The sequence below is a fragment of the Zootermopsis nevadensis genome, unplaced genomic scaffold, assembly GCF_977971745.1.
Source record: "Zootermopsis nevadensis isolate Lab colony 2312 unplaced genomic scaffold, Znev_1.0 Znev_ptg000044l, whole genome shotgun sequence".
NCBI lineage: Eukaryota > Metazoa > Arthropoda > Insecta > Blattodea > Termopsidae > Zootermopsis > Zootermopsis nevadensis.
Window position 1 is genome coordinate 90,865 of NW_028259176.1, and position 23,284 is coordinate 114,148.

The following is a 23,284-nucleotide window of genomic DNA, read 5'->3' on the forward strand; positions in this document are numbered from 1 at the left end:
TACCGATAAGCAACAACATGAGGACGAGGAATGATACAGCTCTTCGGATGCTTCGGATGTCTGTTCCGATTAAGAATACTGACATGAATAATGCTCTGAGTTAAATATTTATGTATTAATGTTGTGTTTTCGAAAGTAGAGTAGCTTTTATAATTATATTTGTATTGTAGTGATATTTGTTTCTACTAACTTGACTTGAATGCATTATTTTCCCGTATTTAGAGGCGTATTTCGCCCTTTTTACACATAAAACTACTTAATATTTATTACAAACTAATGTATCACACTTTTTGCTGTCAGAATTTTCATTTTCAATATTCAGATTAAAAAAAATCAAATTTCGATTTTTTCCGGCTAGAATCGTAATCTATCCCACTGTGCGCCGTGAGATTTCATGACAATGAACAAATAACAAAAGACAAATAGCCATATAACAATGCGGGTTTCTGCAACAAAGGGGATAAAACGTTTCACATACGAACTGACGTCTATTGTGTCCTTATTTTACATGATAATCAGCCACGTCGGTAAATAATCATATCTGAAATATTTGCTGTGCATCAAGAGAATTAATCTGTGGACTGTAAAGACGCCGCCGTCGTCCAACCTCAACACCGCGTCACAGAAGAATAACACTCATCGAATACCTTCAAAACCAGTGGTTAGTAATTTTAAACAATTTTTTTAATTTTTATGTAGTGGTGGCTGTTTTGAACATAGCATCATTGAGTTGTTTTGTTGTTGGTCTGAATTCAATGTTATATCCCACGTTTGCTTTATTGTTGGTGGACTAATCGATGTTAATGTTGGCATTGTATTCAGAATTTCAAATACAATGTAATTGCCTATATTCGGCTTTTGGTTTAAAGTTTGATATCTACCCATTTATCCCGCGTATATCTCTGTTGGGCTAGGTTAGATTGTTAGGGTAGACACGTGTGTCTACATAAAATTTAGGCTTTCTGGGTGGTCAGTTCTTGGTTCATTTGCATTAGGTAAGCACCTGCACATCGGTCTATGACGAATTACTGCACATATAATAGGATTTGTTTCATGCAGTGTGCACGATGTATACAAAATGCCACGAAGTAAATCTAATAGGAAGCCGTTTGTATGTCATTTTCGGCGTTCTCGTCTATTAATTTTTGGCTTCTGTGTTTGTTTAATTCGGCGGTTTATAATTTAGTTTAATTTAGACATTACGCTCATGTCATCATTAGATCATTGAGGTTATAAGATTCTGAAGAAGTTAGTCATACTGCGTGCGCTCTGGTGGCGAACGTTATCTTGGGGCAGCTGAAACTTTTTCGATCAATTTCAAGCCACGACCTGTGGCTATACTAGTATCCCTGGTTTGAGCGGTAATGGTGCCGTGTTGTTGTTAAATCCCAACAAAATTGTAACTTTTTAAATTAGGTGTGTAATACTGAGTGTGGATAATGATTTTATACTTTATTATGTGTACTTGATTTGTAAGAAGTGCGTAATCATATTTGTAACCTTTTTTATTGTCCAAAGCCTTGTGGGAGAACTTTGAATATTCTTTTGTCCTCAATTTCTTCATGAAGCAATTTGACAAACCTGTCTCTATATCTTTCTTATTTCCCTTGTGGGGGATAGCTCAGTCAGTATAGTGACTAGCTACGGGCTGGACGGCCGGGGTTCGATCCCCGACGGGGGCAGAGGATTTTTCCTCTAGCCTCTGCGCCCAGATCGGCTCTGGGGCCCACCCAGCCTCCTCTACAATGGGTACCGGGGTCCTTTCCTGGGGGTAAAGCCGGCCGGGGCGTGATGCTGACCACTCACCCCCATCTAGTGCTGAGGTCAAGGAAGAGAGGAGCTATACTCCCCCCAAGCGCCTGCATGACGTGTAGTGGGACAAACTTTACTTTACTTTACTTACTTGTGGGGGATACAGTTTGTCGGGAAACTTGTTTTATACAGATCAGTTATGAATGGAATATTTAAACCTTAGAATCAAAGTATTTTCGGCTAGTAGAAGTAGTGCCCATGACCAGCTTTCATTTTTAAAAAGCCCATTCTGATTAGGGCTTGCTACACAAAGAAATCAGTACCGTATGAATAGTTGTATACATATACTTCAGTAAAAATAGTATAAGTATCTGAGAACATTGTGGAAGTAAAACTTATAAAAATGCAAAGGTATTTTTAGTGCATTGTAGTAAGGTAATGTCTTAAATTTTTATGGACATAACCCAGTCATAAGAATAATGATGCGGCTGCCAGAATGAGGAATTTTGCATTTGAATGCATATCACTTGACACTGCAGACTTTAACTGAACCATGCCAATGTGGCATGAAAAAGAGTTTTTATAAATATTTTAAGTCTGTAGTGCTTTGTGTTTTCAGGTGATTATAGTAACAGTCACCTAGGATGCAGCGATGAGGAGGGAAGCGGATTCGGATGGATGATCCTCCACCACCAGAATATGAGTCACCAATGACACCACTAGATGGAAGTGGGACAGAATTGCAGGAGCCATACACCTCTTACACCCCCTACAGCAATCAGCCTGCCACCCGCTGCATACAGGGCATGTCAGGAATTCTTTTCTTTGTTTTTTATTTCCAGTTTCCGCTTAATTTTATTACTTGATAAAGCTTATGTTGCATCATGTCCATGTGTTTGTGTGTCTCCACTTAATAGCTTTATAACCATTTTGGATATATTCATGAAACTAGGTACAAACTTCATCCCACTAGTGGACATTCTTAATGTAATGGATGCGTAATGAATTATAAACCTTAGGTGCTCATATTACAGGTCTGATATGTATGGTAATAGTGAATACAGTGAAGCAACAGCAAACACTTTCCAGCTATGATGAGACAGGCCAGTATGGTGCTGCCCCTCCTCCAGGTTTGTACAGTCCGATATTACTCTGGTGTACTTTTTGTTTATCCTCCTGTAATTTATGAACAGGAAAGAAATGCATGTGCTCACTTTTTTGTCTTTCCCACCTTTTAACTTTTGAACTAGATGAGATGTGAGGTTCTTACAGATGGGTATCTTTTGGGATGTGTTGAAGGCAGTGAGCTTTTTTGAAACATAAACTATTACCTACCAGACTGCATTTTGCTACATTCCAGAAGACAACCATCTTCAACTCTTGAACCAGTTTTGAGAATTTTGTGAAATGTGGTATGAGCATCTTTGCATTGAAGCCATTTCCTTTCTTTAGAGTATCCATGGTGGACTTTTAAAGATCAACAAGTGAATATTTTATTTTTGTCTTGGTGTTACGTTGGATTGTAGCACTGAAAGAATTAGTCTGGAAATGTGATGGTATTTTATTGTGTACATTTACAGTTGCTCCTGTGCTTGAATGTTTATGGAGGTACAATTCCTTGTATTTTTAACTTGATAATATGTGGACATGATTGGTCATCTTCAAGCTGTCGCTATTCTTACCCTGGGGAAAGAACCAAAAAACCTGTTAGATAGAGGGCTGAATGGGACTCAGTGTTATTGTACTGACTGAGCTCTCCTGGGTGTACTGTATACTTGTCTGAATTTTACAGCTTAAGTTTGTAGCCTATATTAATTTGAGTGATTCTTTCAAGATTTATGACATTTGTTGTTTCATTATATGAATACTGTGTTCGATATTGTCCATTGTCTTAGGTGTATTAGATATTTTGAGAGTTGGCTGTATGCCAAAGACATAGTGTTTGTCATATATACCTGGATAATGGATGATGCCTAAGGTAGAATTTGTATAACTAACTCAAGTCTTGTTCTTCCTCTAACATTATTTTGTTCTATACAAGTTGATGGTGTCTAGCTGGAGTCTTTGCATGTTGCTGGTTCAGTGGCTGGATTAAATGTATTGTGTTGTCATATTTCAGCTGCCCCTCATCGCCAGTGACAACTTCAGTAGTTACCGTACGGCGAGGCGATCTGTCAGTGGAAGAGCCAAAACAACGACGCCCTGGAAGAAGACCCATTTCAGAGTTGATGGCTGAGGATGAGAACAGCTGTATTACATTATCAGATAAGGGAAATGGCTACTCCACAGGAGAAGGCAGAATGTGTATCCTGGTTTATCGACAGAAGATCAGATATGCAGGTGCAGCGCAAGTTAAAATATTTGTGATCAGTATCTGTCAATAATTTAATTAGTATTTTAAATATAATGACATAAGTTATGACATAAGTTATGAGATCGTGCGAGTGCAAATGGGAATATGTAATGTTATTACACTGAGGTCCTATTTGGTGTTATCCAAGACCCAAGAGGATGAATATTTTGAAGGATCTGGACGAGCATATTAATAGTACTGAATACCCAACACATACAATTGCACAATACAATTTCTGCACTGACTTCTTTGACTATGACTCCTATTTGCTGTCTGGTTATTTTAAAAAGATACTGCAAGCTTGTAAACGAATCACCAGTAGCATAAAAACACTTCAGCTGACATGCCAAAAATAATTCTGTTCGTGACCAAAGAAGTTCACAATCTACACTTTAAAAATACCAACTGAAGTCGCTTACCTCAACATGCTCTCTCTTCTTGGCACTAGGTTTCCTGTCACCCACAGGAGTGCCAGGTTTCTGGTTTTGTTTCTCCTTATTTGTTCCTTCCCTCGTTTCCCCATTATCCTCAAAGTCAAGAACTAGGTCTGGACAATCAAGGTTCTCCTGAGGTTCCAATGTGTTATATTCACTGTTTGGATACAAACACATAATCTTGTGAATGAGAAATGATCTATGGGTAAGATTTGAGGTTTTCACAGCGGTGAGTATGAAGATTTCTGTCTTCTGGTTTGTTGCGCTGTGTAGTCTGGTCGATGTTTACCAACATATCAGAGGGCATACTGCCTCCGTCACCAGGCCGATCGCCCAGATGACGGAGGCACAACAACCCAGAAGACAGAAATCTTCGATCCATGGGTACTTGGAGTTCTAAGTGTCTTTGTCTTAATTTAAAACTACTCGCTATACATGTAGTAGAATATGTAGGACTAAAACCAGGATTTTTTTCTTATAAATTAATTAAGAAAACTTACAATTTACTACAGTTGATAAAAATGCTGGTCCAACCAATTCGTCATCAACTTTTGCCTTTTGTAAAAACGTAATGACAGCAAAAGCAACATTTTACATTTCTTTCCAGATCTGTCAAGTGTGGGAATCTATAAACCTGTAAGCCCCACCTTTGAATACAACTCTGTAAATAACAGTTTCTAAATCTGTATAAACCTAAGTAGCTTTTAAAACCAGTATTAGAAAGGAAACAGTTCTATTTATTGGAACAATCCAATAAATTATTCTGAAAAGACCTAACGTCTCTACCAAACTACTCAAACCCGACCCCATCACCAATACCAGGTCATTCCAATTATGAAGTACAGTACCTGTGAGAACAGGACTTGCAAACTTTATTTCCACAAGAAACTAACTACAGTCACTAGGGATTTACAATTAGAAATATTTTATCCCTTAAAAAAGCAAAAAGTACTTTGTAATTTGTATAAATTTTAATAATTAAAAATATTTTAATTGTTTTATTTTATTCAAACTTTTCTTACAAAATAGTGCTTGTGAGTTTTCTAATTTTTTATGTATCGTTTGTTACACACAGAAATACAGTATATAACATCCTATTTTATCCAAAGTACAAAATTTTCCGGGTTTTGCTGGACATTTTTGCATAACTTGCATGTATTTTGACACAGTAAGCATATAGGATTTTACTGGCCCAGGACAGGGATCAGTGGAGGGCTTTCGTTAATTCAGTGAAACAATAAAAAAATTCCTTAACATTCCAAATTTCCTCCGAAATCCATGCCTGTATGTGATACGGGTAATGAGTGTGGATGGTGATAGGTTCACTGTGAGAGTTGTCTCATTTTTACATGCACATTTGCTAAGTTATGACACCAATTGAAAGCTGCTTCTGTGTTGGTACCTGAAATCCGTACATGGATAAGAGATTATATGGCATGACAAATAATATAAATAATGTGAGTGTGTCATGTGAATGCTATAATTTCAGATAAATGTGTCCACTTGTCAAAGGGGGATGTGGGTATTTTATTTACAAACATGACTAACCCTTCACCAAAAGGTCACCTTTTTCTATTTCTGCAATATAAGTTATTTTTAGTTTAAAGAGACCGTTTTGTTGTTTTGTTCACGTGCGTTATGAGCAACTTGTTTGTGGAGTTTGCTTCATGAATAGATGTTATTGGAGTTTCATATTGAAATATTCCATTAAGTGTAAGTTTGGAAGTGGAATATTATGGTCATTTTGGCCGATCAGAATTTTTGCCTTTGTTTTTATCTTGTTAAGAACTTCAAGGTATATATAACAACTTGTACAAGATATTAAATATTTAAAACAATTGTTTCAAATACAATTATGTGATATAAGTACTCTGGCCACTCAGTAACTACACACCTCAGGGCACCAAGGGTTTGTCTTCGTGATAATTTGAGAATGTAATTTCTTGATTAGTCACTGATAATCACAAGGTGCGTGGTGATTTCTGTATGAACCGAATTTCTTCCTAGTGCTAAGGTAAGGAGCTGTAAATGTTTAGATTATGATCAGATGTCAAATTGAGGGTGTTCTATATAAATAATGGTAACGTCTTGTAACAAAATTACTTGTTGCCTATTTCTTAGACAGGCTATTTTTGTGATATTTTAGTGCCAAAAAATGTTATTAAAATGTTTTTATATGAGAACACAAGCTGTAAATCCATTCATAATGTAGTTATTTAACTTATGGTAATTATTACTCTTCTGCTAGAAATTGTAATCATCTTGTTGCTTATCTCCAGAAAAAAGGTTGGTGTTCCCTGATCCATGCAATTAAATTGGTCACACTGAATCATATATATCATTCGACCGTGTATTAATATTTATAACCTTCAAAAGCAGAGTTGTCTTGCTGTCCTTGACTGGATACACCATGTGTATTAGTAGATCTTCCTGAACCACTTCCTTGACTTGATGTACCATATGAGTTAAATGATCTTTCAGGATTGTTCCTTTGTAGTCCACGGTTACTGTTATTGCCATCCTGAAGTCTTTGATCGAACACTCCTTCCTGATTAGGGACTCTGTACTGACTTGAGAGGCATCCAGACCCACTTGGATCAGAACTTCTTCCTGATCCAGGGGATAGGTAGGTATTAGATGGACAAAATAATGACCCTCTGAAGCCAATATCATCATTACTTTGACTGGCAGTGCCAGGAGAGTCACAGTTACTGAATGGACTGTCAAGTGACGCACAGAAATTAGTGTCAGTAATAGTATTTGGAGGTCTATACGAACCAGATACACTGCCAACATCATTTCCTCCATGTCTCAGACCACCAAAAGTGCCACTTCCAGAAGATCCCTGATAATTAAAACTGGAAGTTGGAGGTAGATATATGCATTAGAGGGTCCATTAAAGCCACCTGCAATGCCTGTGAGTGTACTTGGTCCACAACTTGGGCCACCTGCAGCTGTGGTCCAAATAATTCTGAAGGTCTCTGTACACTGAAACCACTACCATTGCCGCCAGAGAATCTTCCTAGTTCCTTGCTTGGTCCACCTGCATTTGATGAACTGTACGTTCCTGAAAATTGTTTCTAGATGGTCCGTGACCAAGTAAACCACCCGATGATGGAAGGTATGTGTTTGACAGACCATTGGGAGAACCGTTATATCCTCCACTCAGTCCTGGAACTTCATGAGAGCTAAAGGGTATTCTTGAACTTGAGTGTCAAAACCACCAGAAAGTTCTGAAGGCTTTCCCACACCACCATCAGTCGGTAAGTAAATATTTGAGGGATCTCCAGAACTTGAGGATGGAGCTCCATCAGCACTCAAAGGCCTTCCTCCAAACCGTTTTCCTTCATAAGGTCCACTGAATCCACTACCTCCAGAAGATGTTGCATCATACGTTCCTGAAGGTTCTTTCCCAGAAGATCTTTGACCACCAAATCCACTACGTCTAGAATCTGGTGCACCATACTTTGCAGAAGGTCCTTTTCCACCAAACACGTTCATTTCGAATGCTGAGGAATCGTAAGTACCAGGTTCCTTGACCATATCTCCTACCTCCAGATACTGGCACATTAACTGGTCCACTAGGAAATCCTTGGAAAGGTCCCAGACCAGCACTTTGATCAATGAACTGTGGCGCGCCATTGATGATATATCATTCTAGACTTGATGGTGTTTGGTTACCAAATTCAGTACTTTGAGGTCTAAAATCTCCACTGTTTCTACGTGGTGGCAGGTATGCATTGGATGGCCCCTAAGGGGAACTGTCAAAACCACCACTGAGACCTCCAAATGATGTTGAGGTCCTCAACGATGGTCAACCGAATCCACCGCCTCTTGCAGGACCTAGAGAACTGAATGAGCCCATAGGTCTTTGGATGGAAAATTGGCCGTTTGGAAGCATGTATGCGTTAGAAAGTCCTGTGGCAGACCCCGCTTTCGGGAAGAGTCCAGTAACATTGAGACAGATATCAAACTGCTCCGATTGCGAACCTATTTTTGTTACAGTAAATGCACATCATGAAGGTATGTAAACAGAACCATAAGTTTTCTTGCCGACATATCACTTTTAGTTCTTAAAAACTTAATTTTTCTTCATTCGAGGCTGGTTGACGGATGGAGAGGAAGGCTTTCAGACGTGGAGGGTAGCTATTGAGGAAGGCTGACAACGAACGAAGGAGGCTGAGGAATCAGTATTTACGAAGACACAGGCTCCTGTCTCCGGTATGTCCCTATGTTTTGATTCCACGTCAGAGATAAGACAATTCCAAATGTTTTATCATCAGCATAGTGCAAACCTGTAATACATTAAATGAAAAAGTCCGCGAGCCGGTGGGAGAGCTCAAATCATTATATTGAACTAATATAATAAGTAATTTAAATTACTCACTTAAACTGCAACCAGGAATACAGTTTAAATTGAAGTTTCAAAATAAGCTATACGTAATAATATCAGCATTTAAAAATATGACATGTTTGCATGTTTGTTATTTTGTTTTCAACATTCTGTAGTGGTATTTTGAAAGTAAAGAAATCTTTAAGTCAACCCTAAACTGAAAAACCACTTCTGAAATTCCTGACCAATTTGTCTCTACAATTACTTTGACCATAATAGTAACATTAAAGCTCTGAAAAAAAGCGTGACCACAAATTTGCCATTGTGGACCTGGTAGTTCAATCAGTTTTCTGTCAGGCTATAGGCTGGGCGATAGGGGTTTAATCCCCAACAGGAACACCAACTTTGATGATAAATTGGCACAGGACATACATGGCGACCGGACAACCAAATACTGGAATGTAATTTTTAAGGTCACACACATGAGATTTGTCATCACTAACAATAAAAGACAGGGAGAAAATATTTGAAGGTTACTTTTATCATGAATTGTAATACTTAAATCAAATGGAAAGAATATTGTAATTTCAATGTACAGAACTGTAGAAATTCCCATAAATAATCAAGATTTTTAATTGCCTGCAGAACATGAAAAAGTAACATGGATGTCAGGAGTGTGAGGTGGTGGGTCTACCTAACCTAACAAATTATTTTTCCACCTTGCATTGTCGTTGACAGCCATATGATCACCTGGGACCAGCTATATTCATGAATGGGTTTCATCTGAACGTCTCACAGCACAACACCTACTGCGAAGCATAATCACTGTAAGATTTATTTCTAAATGCAAAATGTATAACATCTCTGAACATTTGTATGAAAGGCTGCCAGGGCATTATTGTTTCATCATGTAATAGTTTTCAGCTACACAGCATGAAACTTCTGCACATTATCAAAAACATTACTTTTTGTGCTTATTAACATGTAGCAGAGATTTAAATAAAAATCTTAATGTTGCATAATAAACCCAGAATTATTTCACATAAAAGTAATATGGTATGAATCATGCAATGATACATGAGACCCAAATTTCTACAGTGACAATGTGTAGGTTCTACATTTTGAGAAACCCAAACTTCCAGTGGATTAGTTCTTCTCATGATTAAGAAATTCCAGAGATATAAGATATACAAACTTTTTATTTTTTTTACCATGAAGCCTTCCTACTAGAAAAAATAATATTACACTTCCTAAACAAAGATGACCTGCATTTTGTAAAGAGCTCTTTGTAGAAGATGAATTTATAAGAGATTGTGAGATTTGCAGTTCTCTCACTGGTGAAGAAGACAATGATGTTCTTATGAGTTGTGAAGCTGTGTGCAGACTTGTAGGTAATTACCAACACTTTTGATAAACATACCATCTTCATCTTCAAAACACTGGGATCTACCTACAAGTTCATGTAATTTCATAACCCAGAAGAACAGCATTATTATAAAAGACATGACCATGTCCATGTGCCTATTTAATATCCTAATAACTTCATAAATCATAAGAGAAACATGGTATGCAGCCATCACTATATAGTAAAATGGTGTTTCTACAGTGCCAGTACAGTGTAACAATTTAATCGAAGCAAGGTAATTTGCTTAGAGTTTGTTACTGCCACTAGAGTTTGTATGTACTCTGTTAATAAAGACTGTGATACCACCAATAAGTTAAGTGGATTCACATCTAGTTTTCCGATTAAACATGTAACTAACTATACGCAAAATAAAGAATACCTGATTACACAAAAAATAGGCAATTACCGAACAAAAGGGATGTATATATTTAGAGCAGGAAGAGTAACGATCCATTAACATAAGTATTTCACCTGAAATAATGTGAAATTACAAAAGTGGCTAAGGACAGCATTATAGTAGACTTAGCGCAAAAGTCGATCATAATACATGAATAACTTGGAAGACTGAAGTTAGGAGAGAGCAAAAATACGTTCAAGGAAACTAAGAAATAAAGAAGTAAAGATTCGGAAGCTGCTGATGCTTTCAGTACATTAAAAGGGGTAGGACTTGCAGCTTTATATTTAAAAGATTCATGTACCGTTAAATACCCATTATTGTAATTATCCCATCTACTGAAGCTGAGATAAGAATGTAAAATGAATTACCTAAAATCAATCATATGAGGTTATGATGAAATAAGATGACAAATTTTGAAAGCCTCTTGATCTCTGTTTATCACCCATTAAGTAATATCAAATAAGCAGATACAACTAGTGTGAAGAAATTATCAAATTTCAGTAGTAACTGTGTTTCCTGAAGCACTTGAGAAGGTTATGTACAGTAGGTTAGGCCATGAAATGAATGTTAATAACATAACTGAACATATTGGGCCCGGGACACTTTGGCTTCAAGGTACATGCACTGAAAATAATACCTTCATTTTGCCACAGATGTATTTATCAGTTTCCAGTGGTTCCTAGAGTAAGCAGCTGTTATGTCCTTAATTGCCACTGACCGCTTGCTTATTGGTGGTTATGAGTTGTGATTTATTTGAGGTTATGACTGAATGCTGAAGTGTTTAAGACTAGATTGTGCTTGATAGGTTTAAGAAAATTGGGTGGTAGCCTGTGAACTTGATTCATCTGGCTCAGGATAGGGAAAGGTGGTATGTTCTTGAGAACATGTTAGTGAATATTTGGGTTTAGTAAAAGGTGGGGAATTTCTTGACTTTCTGAGGGACTGTACTTTGTACTTCCTGTCATGTCAATTTCATTTGCATTTAACGGCTACTCAAGTGCCTCAGTCCATGGTTCAAATATTTTCTCTTAGCTGTATAGAGTGAATGTGAAAGACAGTAAAATATTCTTAATATGTAATTTAAGAAATTAACAATTTAAATGTAAACATCTTAATTGATTAAATAATTAATTAATTTGTAGTAGACATAACTGCCTAGCTGGCCATGCTTGCTGCTTCAAGGAAGTCAAAATATTTCTATTTGAGGGGCCTCTCCTAACCTCATAACTCACCAAAAAATGAAAAATACAATGGAGAAATGTTTGGATGATCGAAAGGGTTGACTGTTGCTATTTAGAGGTTACTGTCAATCTGAATCACTCCTTGATAGAGGCAACTATATAGAATCTTTGCAACTGCTATAAGATTATAATCCTCTTGTGACTGACCACTTAGAGGCAGCTACTGTTTTCAAAGGCACATCTTCGGTCTTCCAGAATAATTTCATTAAAGCCGTCCATGAAGTGATGCTAGATGGCATTTTACAACAAATATGAGAACCACTTAATAATGGATGAAACTTCTGATAATTATTTCATATTGATGTACATTCATGAAGGCAACAGGTTTATCTGCTTAAACACTTTGTTTCTTTAGTACTGACATTTTGTTTCATATATTGCAAACAGACGGTGTGAGCATAGATTACATTCACAAAATAAGAGAATTTCAGTCATGACAAATTGCTCACACTTCAGTGACACAACTCAAAGAAATGAAGATGGTAAAATCTCACATGGGATAATCTGTAGGGGAAAAGTACAGAATACTGTTTCACAAAATTATTGAGAACGAAATTAGTCATCTGTCATCTTTCTGAAGCAGTGAAACATTTAATCTTTCAGTTTCCTAAATATGTAGATTAAATTATCCAATGGCAGTAGCTCGAGTGGCAGTCACTGCGGCACTGCATACACTAACATTGCAGTAATATGGGGAAGATTAGCGTGGCCCCTGCACAAGGATTATGCGCAAGATCGTGAAGTGTTTCATAATTTTAACTTGTTCTTAAAACATCCCAATGTCTACAGTTTGCATTATTCTTTAGCATTTCACAACAACAAATGTAACTTTTAATTGATTTTGTTAGGTGAACGTTCCTTGCAGTAAGATTAAAATACTGACCAATGAATGAGAGCCTGAGTGACATACTAGTACAGTATTGTCCAAAATAGGGTGTCCTTTCTGATTCATGACTTAGAATCATCCTACATCATCTTGTTCATAATATTCCTCAGTCCTGAGAAATTCCAGGAAAACACCTTAAAGTAGGCCACACCTGCTGCCTCCCACATCCCTTCTGATTCATCCTGCCACATCACTGAATCCAGACATCTTTTCCTCAAAAATTTTCAACCTCCACAAATTACCTGGACGTCCAGATTATTGAGTATTTAGAATTGCCGCATTTTCATACCGGTCAGTTTTGGTCTCACTATTAATTAATGCGTATTGTAATTACATCCTCCATTTTCCCTGAACTTCAACCTTAGACACTACACAACAGCTTTTATGTTTCCCTTCTCTTTTCAGGAGACAGACACACGTAGAGAAGATATGTTTGTCGACTTAGACACAGTACCTTCAGTTAATTAGTTTGTTTCTACTGAAGAGAATGTAGTGCAGCATTCAGTTTATCTGGTATATTTGTCGCCAGTTCTTGCTGTCTGTGTGTTCAATCCAACACCACACTTACGTTAAACATTGTCCATCGCCTGACACATATATACATGTGAATGTTGGTCCTACTCATTTCTTGTGTTGACTGGGTATTGTTCTGGTACTGGTGGCAGCAGTTAGGATCGTACCACGAACCTTTTGAATACCAAAATACCTTTGAATATCAAACTTGTATGCTAACTAACAGCCTATCCTATAAATCTAAGATGGGGAGTAGCATTGGTTTTTGAAACACTGTAACCTTCATCAGCCATGTGTTATGAAATAAGTTTGCTCCAACCGTCCATGTGTCAGAGTAGCGTGCCACTAAATTATTAAACACCAGAGTCAATGCTTGGCCCACAGTCGTGTAGTATGGGGGGTTCAAATCCCTTATTCCCAAATAATAAGGTCAATAGTTTCTCAGTGTGTGGATATAAGAATTTCATCTTGTAAATCAATCGCATTTGCCATGGCCGGGCCACATTACATTTTAAGTAATGTTTTGTGTAAACAAAATGTGTGTGCTTATTGAGAGACAGAAAGTGGGAGCTAGTAAGAAAGAGAACAGGTCACTGGTATTTTGTAATGAATTGCAGAGTAGTTGGGGAAAAGAAAGTATACATACAAGCATGTACTCAGGGGGCTAGAAGACATGCAAATGATGGAAAATGGTCTTCTGGAAGTTTGAGGATGTCGGGGGGGAATATGGAACACAGGAAGTGTCCTATGTGTAACAATGTAAAGGCTAGAGCCTCATACCGCAATGTGAGGAAACTGTAAGTTGGAGGGAGGTGTTAGTAGACAAAACATTCATAAGTTTTGAGCCCTAAATAAGAATTGGGAGGATAACAGCAAATCACGAATTTGACAAACTGCAAAGATCGGGTAATATTTAAGGATGTCTAAAGATAAATCAGGAAGGTCAGTAATAAAATGTGGGGGCAAATATAACATAAACTAGGGGTTAGGAAAGATGGTGGTAATAATATAATTTAAAGGAATGTAGAAAATGTCGAGATGTTAAAACTTATGTAAACATATTTAGAAGTGGACATACTACCAGAAAATTATGTCCAACATTCAAAACTCGTATCAGAAAACTAATAAATGTCAATGTCAAATAAAATTTATACTGGATGTTTTAAAAATTTAATCAAAAATCAGTAACACACGAACATTTTATATACATTAAATTCACTCAAAATGAAAAAGAATATAAATAGAAATGAAATCAAAAGTCAAAAGTGGTTTGTATTCAGACGTGTTAACATGGTAAGCAAATGTTTAAAATACACACAGAACTACTTTAATGCACGGTAGCAGTTTACATGACCATGTAAGTTATTTGAGTTGTGTTGTTGTCGTGATACTTTTTTAAGAAATTAAGTTCTGCCGAAAGTTTATTTTACTTATATTTATAATGAAACATATCAGATCATAGGACCAGTGATCCTAGGCATAAAATAATTTTGAACAAGTGATAGAATAATGTGTGGCTCTTGTTTACACGTGAACTGTAAAAATAAATTACAAATCTCGGCTGACCTAGCCTAAAAACGCTCGCGAGACAGTGGAATGGAGATTATAAGGCCTACAAACACTTGACAAACTAACTCCATGGTAGCAGAATCCGCAGGTTACTTTATAATTAATCCCAGTGATAATTGAGGCTGCAAGTACCTCTGAAATGTTGGTAAAGCAATACATTACACAGCAGCAGAATGCAGAATGCAGAATGCAAAAAACATGAACGCAGTTTGTGCTGTGGTCAGATCATGACTCATAGCACAAAGGTATTTACAGAGAACAATTATAAAACAGAGGTGACGGTCTCCTGGTATACAGATTCACTTTTATAAAGAGGTTAGCAGAAATTACACATTAAACATATGAGTGTGCACAATTTCTACAACTTCACTTCACTGCCTCCAATTTGTCAGAAGCAACCTCCTGGTAATAAATGTAATACTTGCATATTTATATTATGATACAGGCAACAAGAAGTTTCACACAAGATTAAAAATTTGTTTATGAATTATCTGCATACTAAATTTCATTAATTGAAAGTTCTTTGTCACTGGAATCAAATATTATATTTACCATATTAATAGAAGCACATATTTTCATTAATTATTATCTGGGAATTACATAATAAAGTTGAAATAATGTCTGTAAAGTATAAATGTATCAAAGTATATCTTTGGAAGAGAAGTTTTCTTCAAAATCTCCCACCAGGAAAAAAACATTTTGTTGTTCTAATGTCAGCTCTTTATTTTTTTGTTGAAGTTGTCCTCCATCTGTTCCAAGTTTCAGGCTTTCCAGCCAAAATTGTTTACACATTTTTCAACTCGCCAATGGGCATAGCTGTTTTATGAACCTTATACTAAATGCCTTGTGTTAAAAGCAGTTGTGATTGGTCATGTTGCTTATGCAGACTTACAGCAGCAAGTGTATGGCAGCTCGCAACATGGATGTCCCCGGCAGTATCACAACAGTGCGCCCATGTGCTCCTGCATTATCATTGGTTGAACTCTTTCAGGAAGCTGCTTCTGAGTGCCAAGGAAGGTGACACAGAGCATGTACGACTTCTCATGAGCAAAGGAGCACAATTTGTTGTTATTCAAAACAGAATGGCTTGAAGTCAAATTTAGTAGAGAGACATTATTCAAGAGTTCTCCTGATGCATGGCACATTTAAGGAACGTGTAATGCAGTTGGAACAAATTCTTGAGAGACACAGCTTTTGCTTTTCCTCACAAAGTCTACATCGTAACCACGTAGTGGACATGTTGTCAGTCTCAGTGTAGAAGAAAAAGAAAGTTTGAACTCTCCACTTATGTTATAAATTTGTGGCCATACTTTCAGAAATTGTAGGTTGAGTTTATATATGTAATAAAGTAAAATCCCCAGTTGATGTTACATGATGAGGTTCAGTTACCAAGTATCATATATTTTCCATTTGTATTGATTGGATCTTGTGAACATGGTACTGGTCATAGAGGCTCCATAATAGGAAGGGAATTTCTGTGGCTTGTGGAATCAGAATCAGGTGTGGATAATAAAAATATGTCTTTTGAAGGATATCACTTACATGCAAAAAATACTTGATTTGTTTAGAATTTTTGTGTTTATATTCAGCTAGCATCAGTTTTAAATTTGGAAGTATTTAGTGAAATATGTTTTAAAAAAGTGATGATTTTTCTATAGAAAATTTCTGAGTCTTAGTATTCTAAGCCTCCCTTCATTGAATATTTAATGTCCCTGTCTATCTAAATGTTAAATTTATTCTGTTGATTTAAATTTCAAATATGTGGTCCCCAAGAGGAAAGTGAAATGGAGAATGACAGCAACAAAGACAAATGAGGACCATTTTGAGAGCAGCGTAGATTAAGGATTAAGTAACGTAGATTAAGACCTTCTGAGGTAGTAAGTAACGGTTTTTGCTGACAGCTGGGAACGAGTCCACTTCACCTGGCAGCTCAGTATGGTCATGCCACTACAGCTGAGGTACTCCTACTAGATGGTATATCACGTGATGCTAGAACAAACGTTGAACGCACGCCACTCCACGTTGCAGCTCAGGGTTAACTATTTAATAGTATGCTACGAGGATCAACTGCTACCTTGTCCATACGTAAGTTATGTTTTATGCCTAATAAAGATTAAGTGGGTCCTTTGTCACTTTGGCATGACACATCCTCAGCTTGCATGCACAAAGGACATCTTTTATTAGGAAGTTGGTGGATAAAGGATGGCATCCAGTCTTTTAGAGTACCTCCCTGTGATACTAATGACGACTGTCTGGTGATCACAAGAGTTAGGGACAGATGAATAATGCATAAACTCGGATGCTGAAAAACATAATCTAAAGAAAGTAAACTGTGTGAAATTTAGAGAACAGTATCAGTTTAAAGTTGTAAATAGTTTTACATCCTTGGAATATTTGAATGGCATGTGGACGACAGCATGGTTTAGGAAAGTATTAGATAAAATATCAACATTTCTGCCAAACAGAATTGAGGTTATGAATTAAACGAGCAGCGTAATGTCTGGATTCATGAAACATGTTTAAATTTTGGAGAATACTTTTCATACAACATTTCATCTGAAATTGTCAAGTGATCTTTGAGATAAACAGACAGCACTATGTGTAAAGAACATGTTATTGGTTTATTTTAATTTTGTAAGCTCATGAATTTTGTTACAGCTGCGCATGGCCCCACTGCATTGGGCGGTGTGGAGGTGCTCCTGCAGAACGGGGCTAACCCCCATGAGGTTAGCAAGTTTGACAAAATGCACTCAACAACAATCGCCATGACATTGTGCAGCCGCAGAACGATTGTCACCTCTCCAGTCACTGTCAGCTTCAGGCACTCGGCAGGCTATAGAAGAGGCAACACTCGCTGCCACTCAGAGCCTTGCAGTTGAATTGGCACAGGTGCCCACCAGGAAGAGGTGCAAACGTCTACCACAGGTCAGTGTCATGTTACAGTGTACATGATAATGAATATAATTAGCATTCATCTATTTCATTAAGATACAGAAAATTGAGGACTTTTTTGGAACAAATATTTGAGTATAAGGTGCTTTGCTAAGACACACTATCTCTGTGATTTGTTAATTCTCCCACTTCCCTTACATTTATATTCTGATGAGATTATAGGACTTCTTAGAATGCTCAAACTTATTTTACAGTCATATCAGTCCAAGCAGGCATTTTTTGTGAATTTAAAAGTTTTTTCATTGGTCTCAGATATTTTAGATGCTTGAATGCTGAGGAAATGTCAAAAATACTTTCTGAGTTCTTTGTCATCGTGTTGTCTTTCTATTGTCACAGGTCGTAAAACAAAAGAATCGAATCTAACTTTATATAAGTTAGATTCACATTTCTGTTACAGAAACTGCATCGTCACAGAGAGGCGGCGGGAATTCTCGGCACAGCCTCCAAAGAAAGATAAGATAACATTTAACACGGGTATGTTTCTATAGCTTTGAATTAAACTAGTACCAGGAGGTCTATCCCACAAGAAGGACTATGTTTTGTTTCACGCGCTAAGACAGAATGTTTTACACAATGCATTTTTGTAAAGGATATTGAAATTGATGGTTTGTTGTAAAGATGGTACTGGGTGGAATTGGATAATACTTTTCAGTGGAGTATTTTGCTGTAAGGTTGTGCCTACTTTTTTATTCCAGATAGTAACTGTTTAATGATATAGTCAGTTAACATTCCTTGAAATATTCTGAATTTGTAACTAGTAATAATGAACGCACTATATGCAAAATGGCAGCCACATGAAGAAATATCAACGCGCAACGCGCAGTGGCATTTCACTGCTTAATACTGAGCACAGTGTCTGTTGCAGGCACTTGATACCAAAAGAAACATCAAGGTGGTGCTACTTTGCAAACGCACGGTATTACGATGACACCACGCTTGTGGCATCGGCTGCGGAGAGTGGACAGACTGCGGTGCTGACGGGTGACGTAACAGACTGGACACTCAACACGACTGTTAGAGTGAGGAAAAAATGGAAGGATAATATTAAAAAAAATGTAGTTGTAACTGATTTAATATTGGTTAAAATGAATGTTAATTTGTTTTAACAGTTACAAGCTGTGACATTTTTGTTTGGGCAGTGATTACCTGCTGAAGGAAGACGCTACTATTGAGTTGGTTAAGTAGGTCGTTCAAGAAATGGAGGAAGCCTCTGAGTACCATTGCATGCATTTTAGCTACTGATGACCATTTAATCAAAACTGTTCATTGACACAAAGAAACATAACAATGTGAAAAATTTACCTGCTGATTTGTACAGAGTTTGAAATGGCTTTTAAGCTGGTGGACATTATATGAGGTATTCAATAGCATAATATCTGAGGTGATTGTTGACCTTACTTCATGAACAGAAGAAGGTTGTGTTCTGCTGGTATGATGTTTCCATTCAGAAGTACTTTTTGGGTTTGGATTTTACTAAGAAGTCAGTATAAATTTCTTCTCTTTTAGTAAATGTAAGTCATAATTTATCTATTCTACTCCATTTTTTCTTATCTTGTTTTCCAAATTTGTAGTACCCTGTAAAGTATACCAATTGAGTTTTTCCATTCAAGATTTTTTAGATTGGAATTTTCTAATGTGCAAAGTTCACAGGGCAATTGGTTCAGTTTAAGTAAATTAAATGAACTCGCCTTTAACATTTCACGTCTGTGATGTATCACTCCTGTGCTTTGTTCTACACATTGTGGCCTGTTTATTCTGCTCCACAGAAGTAGGGAAGCTGGCCTTGAATCTTACGCAGGGGACCACAAGTAATACAGGCCACTGTAAGTGGCAAGACAGCAGCCGTAGTCCAACTCAAAGCCATGCCCGTAACATTACCCGCTGCAGCAAAGAAGAAAGTGGTTTCCATTCATGCGTATTGACATTAATTTGTATATTTTCATGTATGCATTTTCTGAAATCCAATCTGCATTTATGGCAGTAGAGAGGATCACACTTCAGACACTTCTGAAATGGTTAATCGTGTAATAAATGTCCATGACATTACAAGCAGTTTGGAAATCCAAACATGGGCTGAGGACTTCCCCAAATCAGAGTTTGTTAAGCAGAATAGATCTGGCATAACCATCTGGTCTTCAGCAAAACATTTGGATCTAGTTTGTAGTGTTGAGAATTGTTATTGGAATGGTAATGGTAGCTGCAGGGTTCAAGCCTTTTTACCCGTTCCAGTCTCAAGGTTAGTCAAATTGGTCCTTCCATCTCTTTGCCACTCTTCCTTTAGGGTGGTAGTCAAACAGTTTTCCAGGGAATTCCATAAGTTGTCATTCTTAAAATCTGTTGTGTTGATATTCTTTTACTTTCTGTCCTAGGTTAAATATGATTATTAAGAATGTGTGAATATTGAATCGTCATCATCTGGCGGTCAAGGATGTTGAGCCTTGAGACCCGTTCCGGCCTCAGTCATCCAGGAATCTTTTTAAAGGGCATCAATTTTTGTCTTTTTCCTATTGGTTTATATTTCAAAATTTGGTGTGGCAATCTGTCCTTCTCCATTCTTCGTACATGTCGGATCCAGTCCCTTCTGTATCTGTGGATTTTTTTCAATTGGCTCCGTTTGTAGTTCTTTGTGGATGACGTCATCTCTTTTATGATCTCTCCAGGTGTATTTGGCTGTTTTTTTAAAAAAAAACTTCATCTCTGCTGCTGCAATTGTTGATTTGTTGCGTTGTTTCGTTATCCAGGTTTCGCATCCGTAAAGAAGTGTAGGTATGGCCAAGGTTTTATATATTTTAAATCTAGTTTCTTTTGGGGTTTAAAGATTTGATTAATGGTGCCTGTAACTTGTAAGTATTTAGATAATTTTGATGGAAGATCTTTTTCTGTTTCATACGATACTGTACATCCCAGAGAGTTAAATGTGTTAATTTCTTGTATGATTGTGTTATTTATTATTATCTTGGATCTGATGGGATCTTGTCCTTTGAATGCCATAGTTTTGGTCTTGTCTGTAGACAACTTTAAGTTGTATTTCGAAAAGTTAAATTATCTGTTTAATCTTTTTCGCAGGTGAACAATATGACAGTGTCAGTGCCTCCTGTAAATGTCTTGGCAACTATCAAACGAAGCACGGAGGGAGGCTAAAGAGTACAGAAAGCTATATAGTCGTAAGGAGCGCGAAGCTGAGGCAGTTGCAGGGCATAGCGCAAGCAAAATAGCGACAGACTGAGGGCTAGAGGAGAACTGTGCTGCCACATCCAGTTCATACAACACTGTGGAACATATTTGTCACAGAAATAAATTACGGTTCTGCTCTAGCTCTGTAGTTGTTTGTTAAATGATTGCTGTGTGGTTGGCAGCAATTGAACAGTTTAACAGCTGAAGTGACATGAACTGTGAATCACCATTCCGTAAGATATGGATGACGCCTTGTCACTAACTCACCCTCAGTTTTCGTAAAGTGCTGTGAAATCTGAAAGAACTTCACTCTTCAATGAGTTTCTTTAAACACTTCAATAAAGAGAATTAAATTGGTGAAGCCTGTAGCATTCTTTCCCCTTTCTGTGATATTCAGCATCTGAAACTTTTTCTGCGTGTTATTTTTTAATGATGTGCGGTCATTCAAATAATTGCTGGTAGATAACATTTGAGTTTCATAAGGTAATATAATATTCAGCGAGTCTTAATATTCGTTGTAATTGTTATATCAACGTAAACTCACATAAAAATCATAACGAGAACTTTCTGTGGTGTAACTTTAGCTCTACGAGTGCAAGATGCTGGTTCTAAATATCTTTCTGCTTTATAAGTTTACTTTCGTTATTGACTTTGACATGTGAGTTGTGCTAGAATGCAAACTGCCTTCTGGCCACCTCATTTATTTAAACAAACTAAATTCGGTATTTATGTAATATAAAAATGAGACTTTAGATTATTAAGCATTTTATAATAATTCTGGGGAAAAATTAGTGGCAGTACAAAAGTCTTCTCTATCTCTCCAACTTATTTGGATGTTATGTCTACGTAAAAACTGCATGAAAATGATATGGATAAAACTTTAATAAGCATCTGTGTAGATTTTTTTAAGCTGTGAAACTGTTAGGGATCTTTGTATTTTCAGGTTGGCATTGAGCACTTTTATTCACAACTGAAGTTTGCCTTTGGACCTGACTTTAGATTAGATTTGCCATTGTCACAGGCAAGATGTCCTACTTTAACATTTGCTTCTTTGCTCTGAAAATTATAGGTACGTATTTTATGCAGCTAATCAAGTATTGATATGTTGTTCCAAAGTGTGTTATGACCAACATGTCCCTCGACTGTTGGAGGGATTCAGGGGGAAAAGTATTTCTAAATTCAATGACCAGCAGATGATAATGTGAATTGGCAATTTTTGTATCAAATATGACCACCTGAATGAGGTCTCTTCAGTAGAATGATAAGTCAGTCACTTCCACAATTTCTTATAGGTAGGTTGAAGGAACAGTGAGCACGAAAATAAAGACACACAGAACGAAGTTTATTTTGTTAGAAACAATATTAAATAGGCGAAAAGCACTGGAATGCTTGTACAAAAATACAATATATTTTTCTCTTGTCTCTATTGACTTCTTTGACTTTGCTCTTGAGAAATATAAAATGACAACCTGTATTTTGTATATAATAATACAACATGAGTATCACTTGGAAATTGCACAATACATGACCACTAGCAACCAATGCCTTTTACATTCTTGCAGAACACCCAAACGACTGGTCCAAATACCCGTACATGACAATAAAATTTCTGAATTACTTATTTCAATCAAGACTTCTTATTAAATCATTTAGTACTAATTTCAGTGACTGTATTGCGATTCGATGCTTCTCAAGAATAACCAAAGACCAAACTCGCTGTAGCTGTTAACTGATATTCTATTAAACTTAGTAAAATAAACACACTTTTCATAATGTAGAAAACAAATGCTTCTATTATATATTAATGGCAAATTTGTTTTGGTGCCAGTGGCCAAGAACACAATGGAAATAAACAGTGTTACATCACAGCAGCTTGCTAAGAGCATCTTCACTCAAAGATGTCATAAGAAATGGTGTTATAAAATTATCTATAGTCTAAAATCTCAAATGACCAAAACATCAGTTAGTGATTCGATATGACTTTGATATGGATTCTGAGAAAACACGTGAAAGAGAATAATATTATTACAATTATGTCCACAATATCAGCAAGACTGCAATTTCTTGGTATAAATTTGATAATCGACTGAATACAATATAAAATGGCATTTTCTTACACAATTCCACGGCTTCAAATTTCTGACCTGACTGAAGAAAAAACTTTATCCAGACAAAAAGCCTTAATCTCTTTCCCATTTAAATGAAGACCAAAATACTTTACAATTTTGAATTTAGTTTGTTAGCACGTGTAAACTACATGTGACAGAGACCCTTG

General features: G+C 36.8%; 3 protein-coding genes, 1 long non-coding RNA gene and 1 other non-coding gene across 22 annotated transcripts in view; 4 read left to right on the top strand and 1 right to left on the bottom strand.

The window, feature by feature from the left end:
- LOC147871666 (baculoviral IAP repeat-containing protein 5-like) overlaps positions 1-23,284 on the top strand; it is an 84,746-nt gene that overhangs the window by 34,360 nt on the left and 27,102 nt on the right. The gene's annotated exons all lie outside the window — the stretch shown is intronic.
- LOC147871670 (uncharacterized) lies at positions 511-6,873 on the top strand. Of its 4 annotated transcripts, none has more exons than XR_015538469.1 (4): positions 511-661; positions 2,372-2,556; positions 2,787-2,882; positions 3,872-6,873. It is a non-coding gene; the product is annotated as an uncharacterized LOC147871670 (long non-coding RNA). The 4 variants fall into 4 exon arrangements; XR_015538467.1 differs by lacking the exon at positions 511-661 and adding an exon at positions 1,322-1,416; XR_015538468.1 differs by lacking the exon at positions 511-661 and adding an exon at positions 1,332-1,416 and having other exon boundaries at positions 2,356-2,556.
- LOC147871671 (uncharacterized) lies at positions 3,294-15,095 on the bottom strand. Of its 8 annotated transcripts, XR_015538462.1 has the most exons (5): positions 15,016-15,067; positions 13,256-13,488; positions 4,525-4,696; positions 3,708-3,984; positions 3,294-3,435 (listed from the first exon to the last, which is right to left on the bottom strand). XR_015538462.1 is itself a non-coding variant. In XM_087360418.1 (4 exons), the coding sequence occupies exons 1-3, from the start codon at positions 14,413-14,415 to the stop codon at positions 3,904-3,906; spliced, it is 243 nt and encodes an 80-aa protein (XP_087216544.1). In that variant the 5' UTR covers positions 14,416-14,512; the 3' UTR covers positions 3,294-3,435; positions 3,708-3,903. The 8 variants fall into 8 exon arrangements, 4 of the variants coding, with proteins under 4 accessions (XP_087216544.1, XP_087216543.1, XP_087216542.1 ...); XR_015538460.1 differs by lacking the exon at positions 13,256-13,488 and having other exon boundaries at positions 15,016-15,095; XR_015538461.1 differs by lacking the exons at positions 13,256-13,488; positions 15,016-15,067 and adding an exon at positions 11,312-11,423.
- LOC147871672 (U6 spliceosomal RNA) lies at positions 12,566-12,672 on the top strand. Its single transcript, XR_015538490.1, has one exon. It is a non-coding gene; the product is annotated as a U6 spliceosomal RNA (small nuclear RNA).
- On the top strand, positions 13,488-21,370 carry LOC147871673 (GA-binding protein subunit beta-2-like). 7 transcript variants are annotated; one of them, XM_087360429.1, is made up of 5 exons: positions 13,488-14,256; positions 15,770-15,914; positions 16,785-16,968; positions 17,542-17,808; positions 18,233-21,370. In XM_087360429.1, the coding sequence occupies exons 1-3, from the start codon at positions 14,234-14,236 to the stop codon at positions 16,920-16,922; spliced, it is 306 nt and encodes a 101-aa protein (XP_087216555.1). In that variant the 5' UTR covers positions 13,488-14,233; the 3' UTR covers positions 16,923-16,968; positions 17,542-17,808; positions 18,233-21,370. The 7 variants fall into 7 exon arrangements, 4 of the variants coding, with proteins under 4 accessions (XP_087216555.1, XP_087216556.1, XP_087216553.1 ...); XM_087360430.1 differs by lacking the exon at positions 13,488-14,256 and adding an exon at positions 14,615-14,671; XM_087360427.1 differs by lacking the exon at positions 13,488-14,256 and having other exon boundaries at positions 15,723-15,914; positions 18,233-18,854; positions 20,902-21,370.

Bases quoted from the DNA above. Each gene is read 5' to 3' on its own strand.
- LOC147871673 (XM_087360427.1), top strand. From the start codon at position 15,723: ATGCCTTGTGTTAAAAGCAGTTGTGATTGGTCATGTTGCTTATGCAGA. The intron at 15,915-16,784 runs GTACGACTTCTC...TTTTGCTGACAG, and splicing joins AGGAAGGTGACACAGAGCAT to CTGGGAACGAGTCCACTTCA.
- LOC147871671 (XM_087360416.1), bottom strand. From the start codon at position 8,181: ATGGCGCGCCACAGTTCATTGATCAAAGTGCTGGTCTGGGACCTTTCC.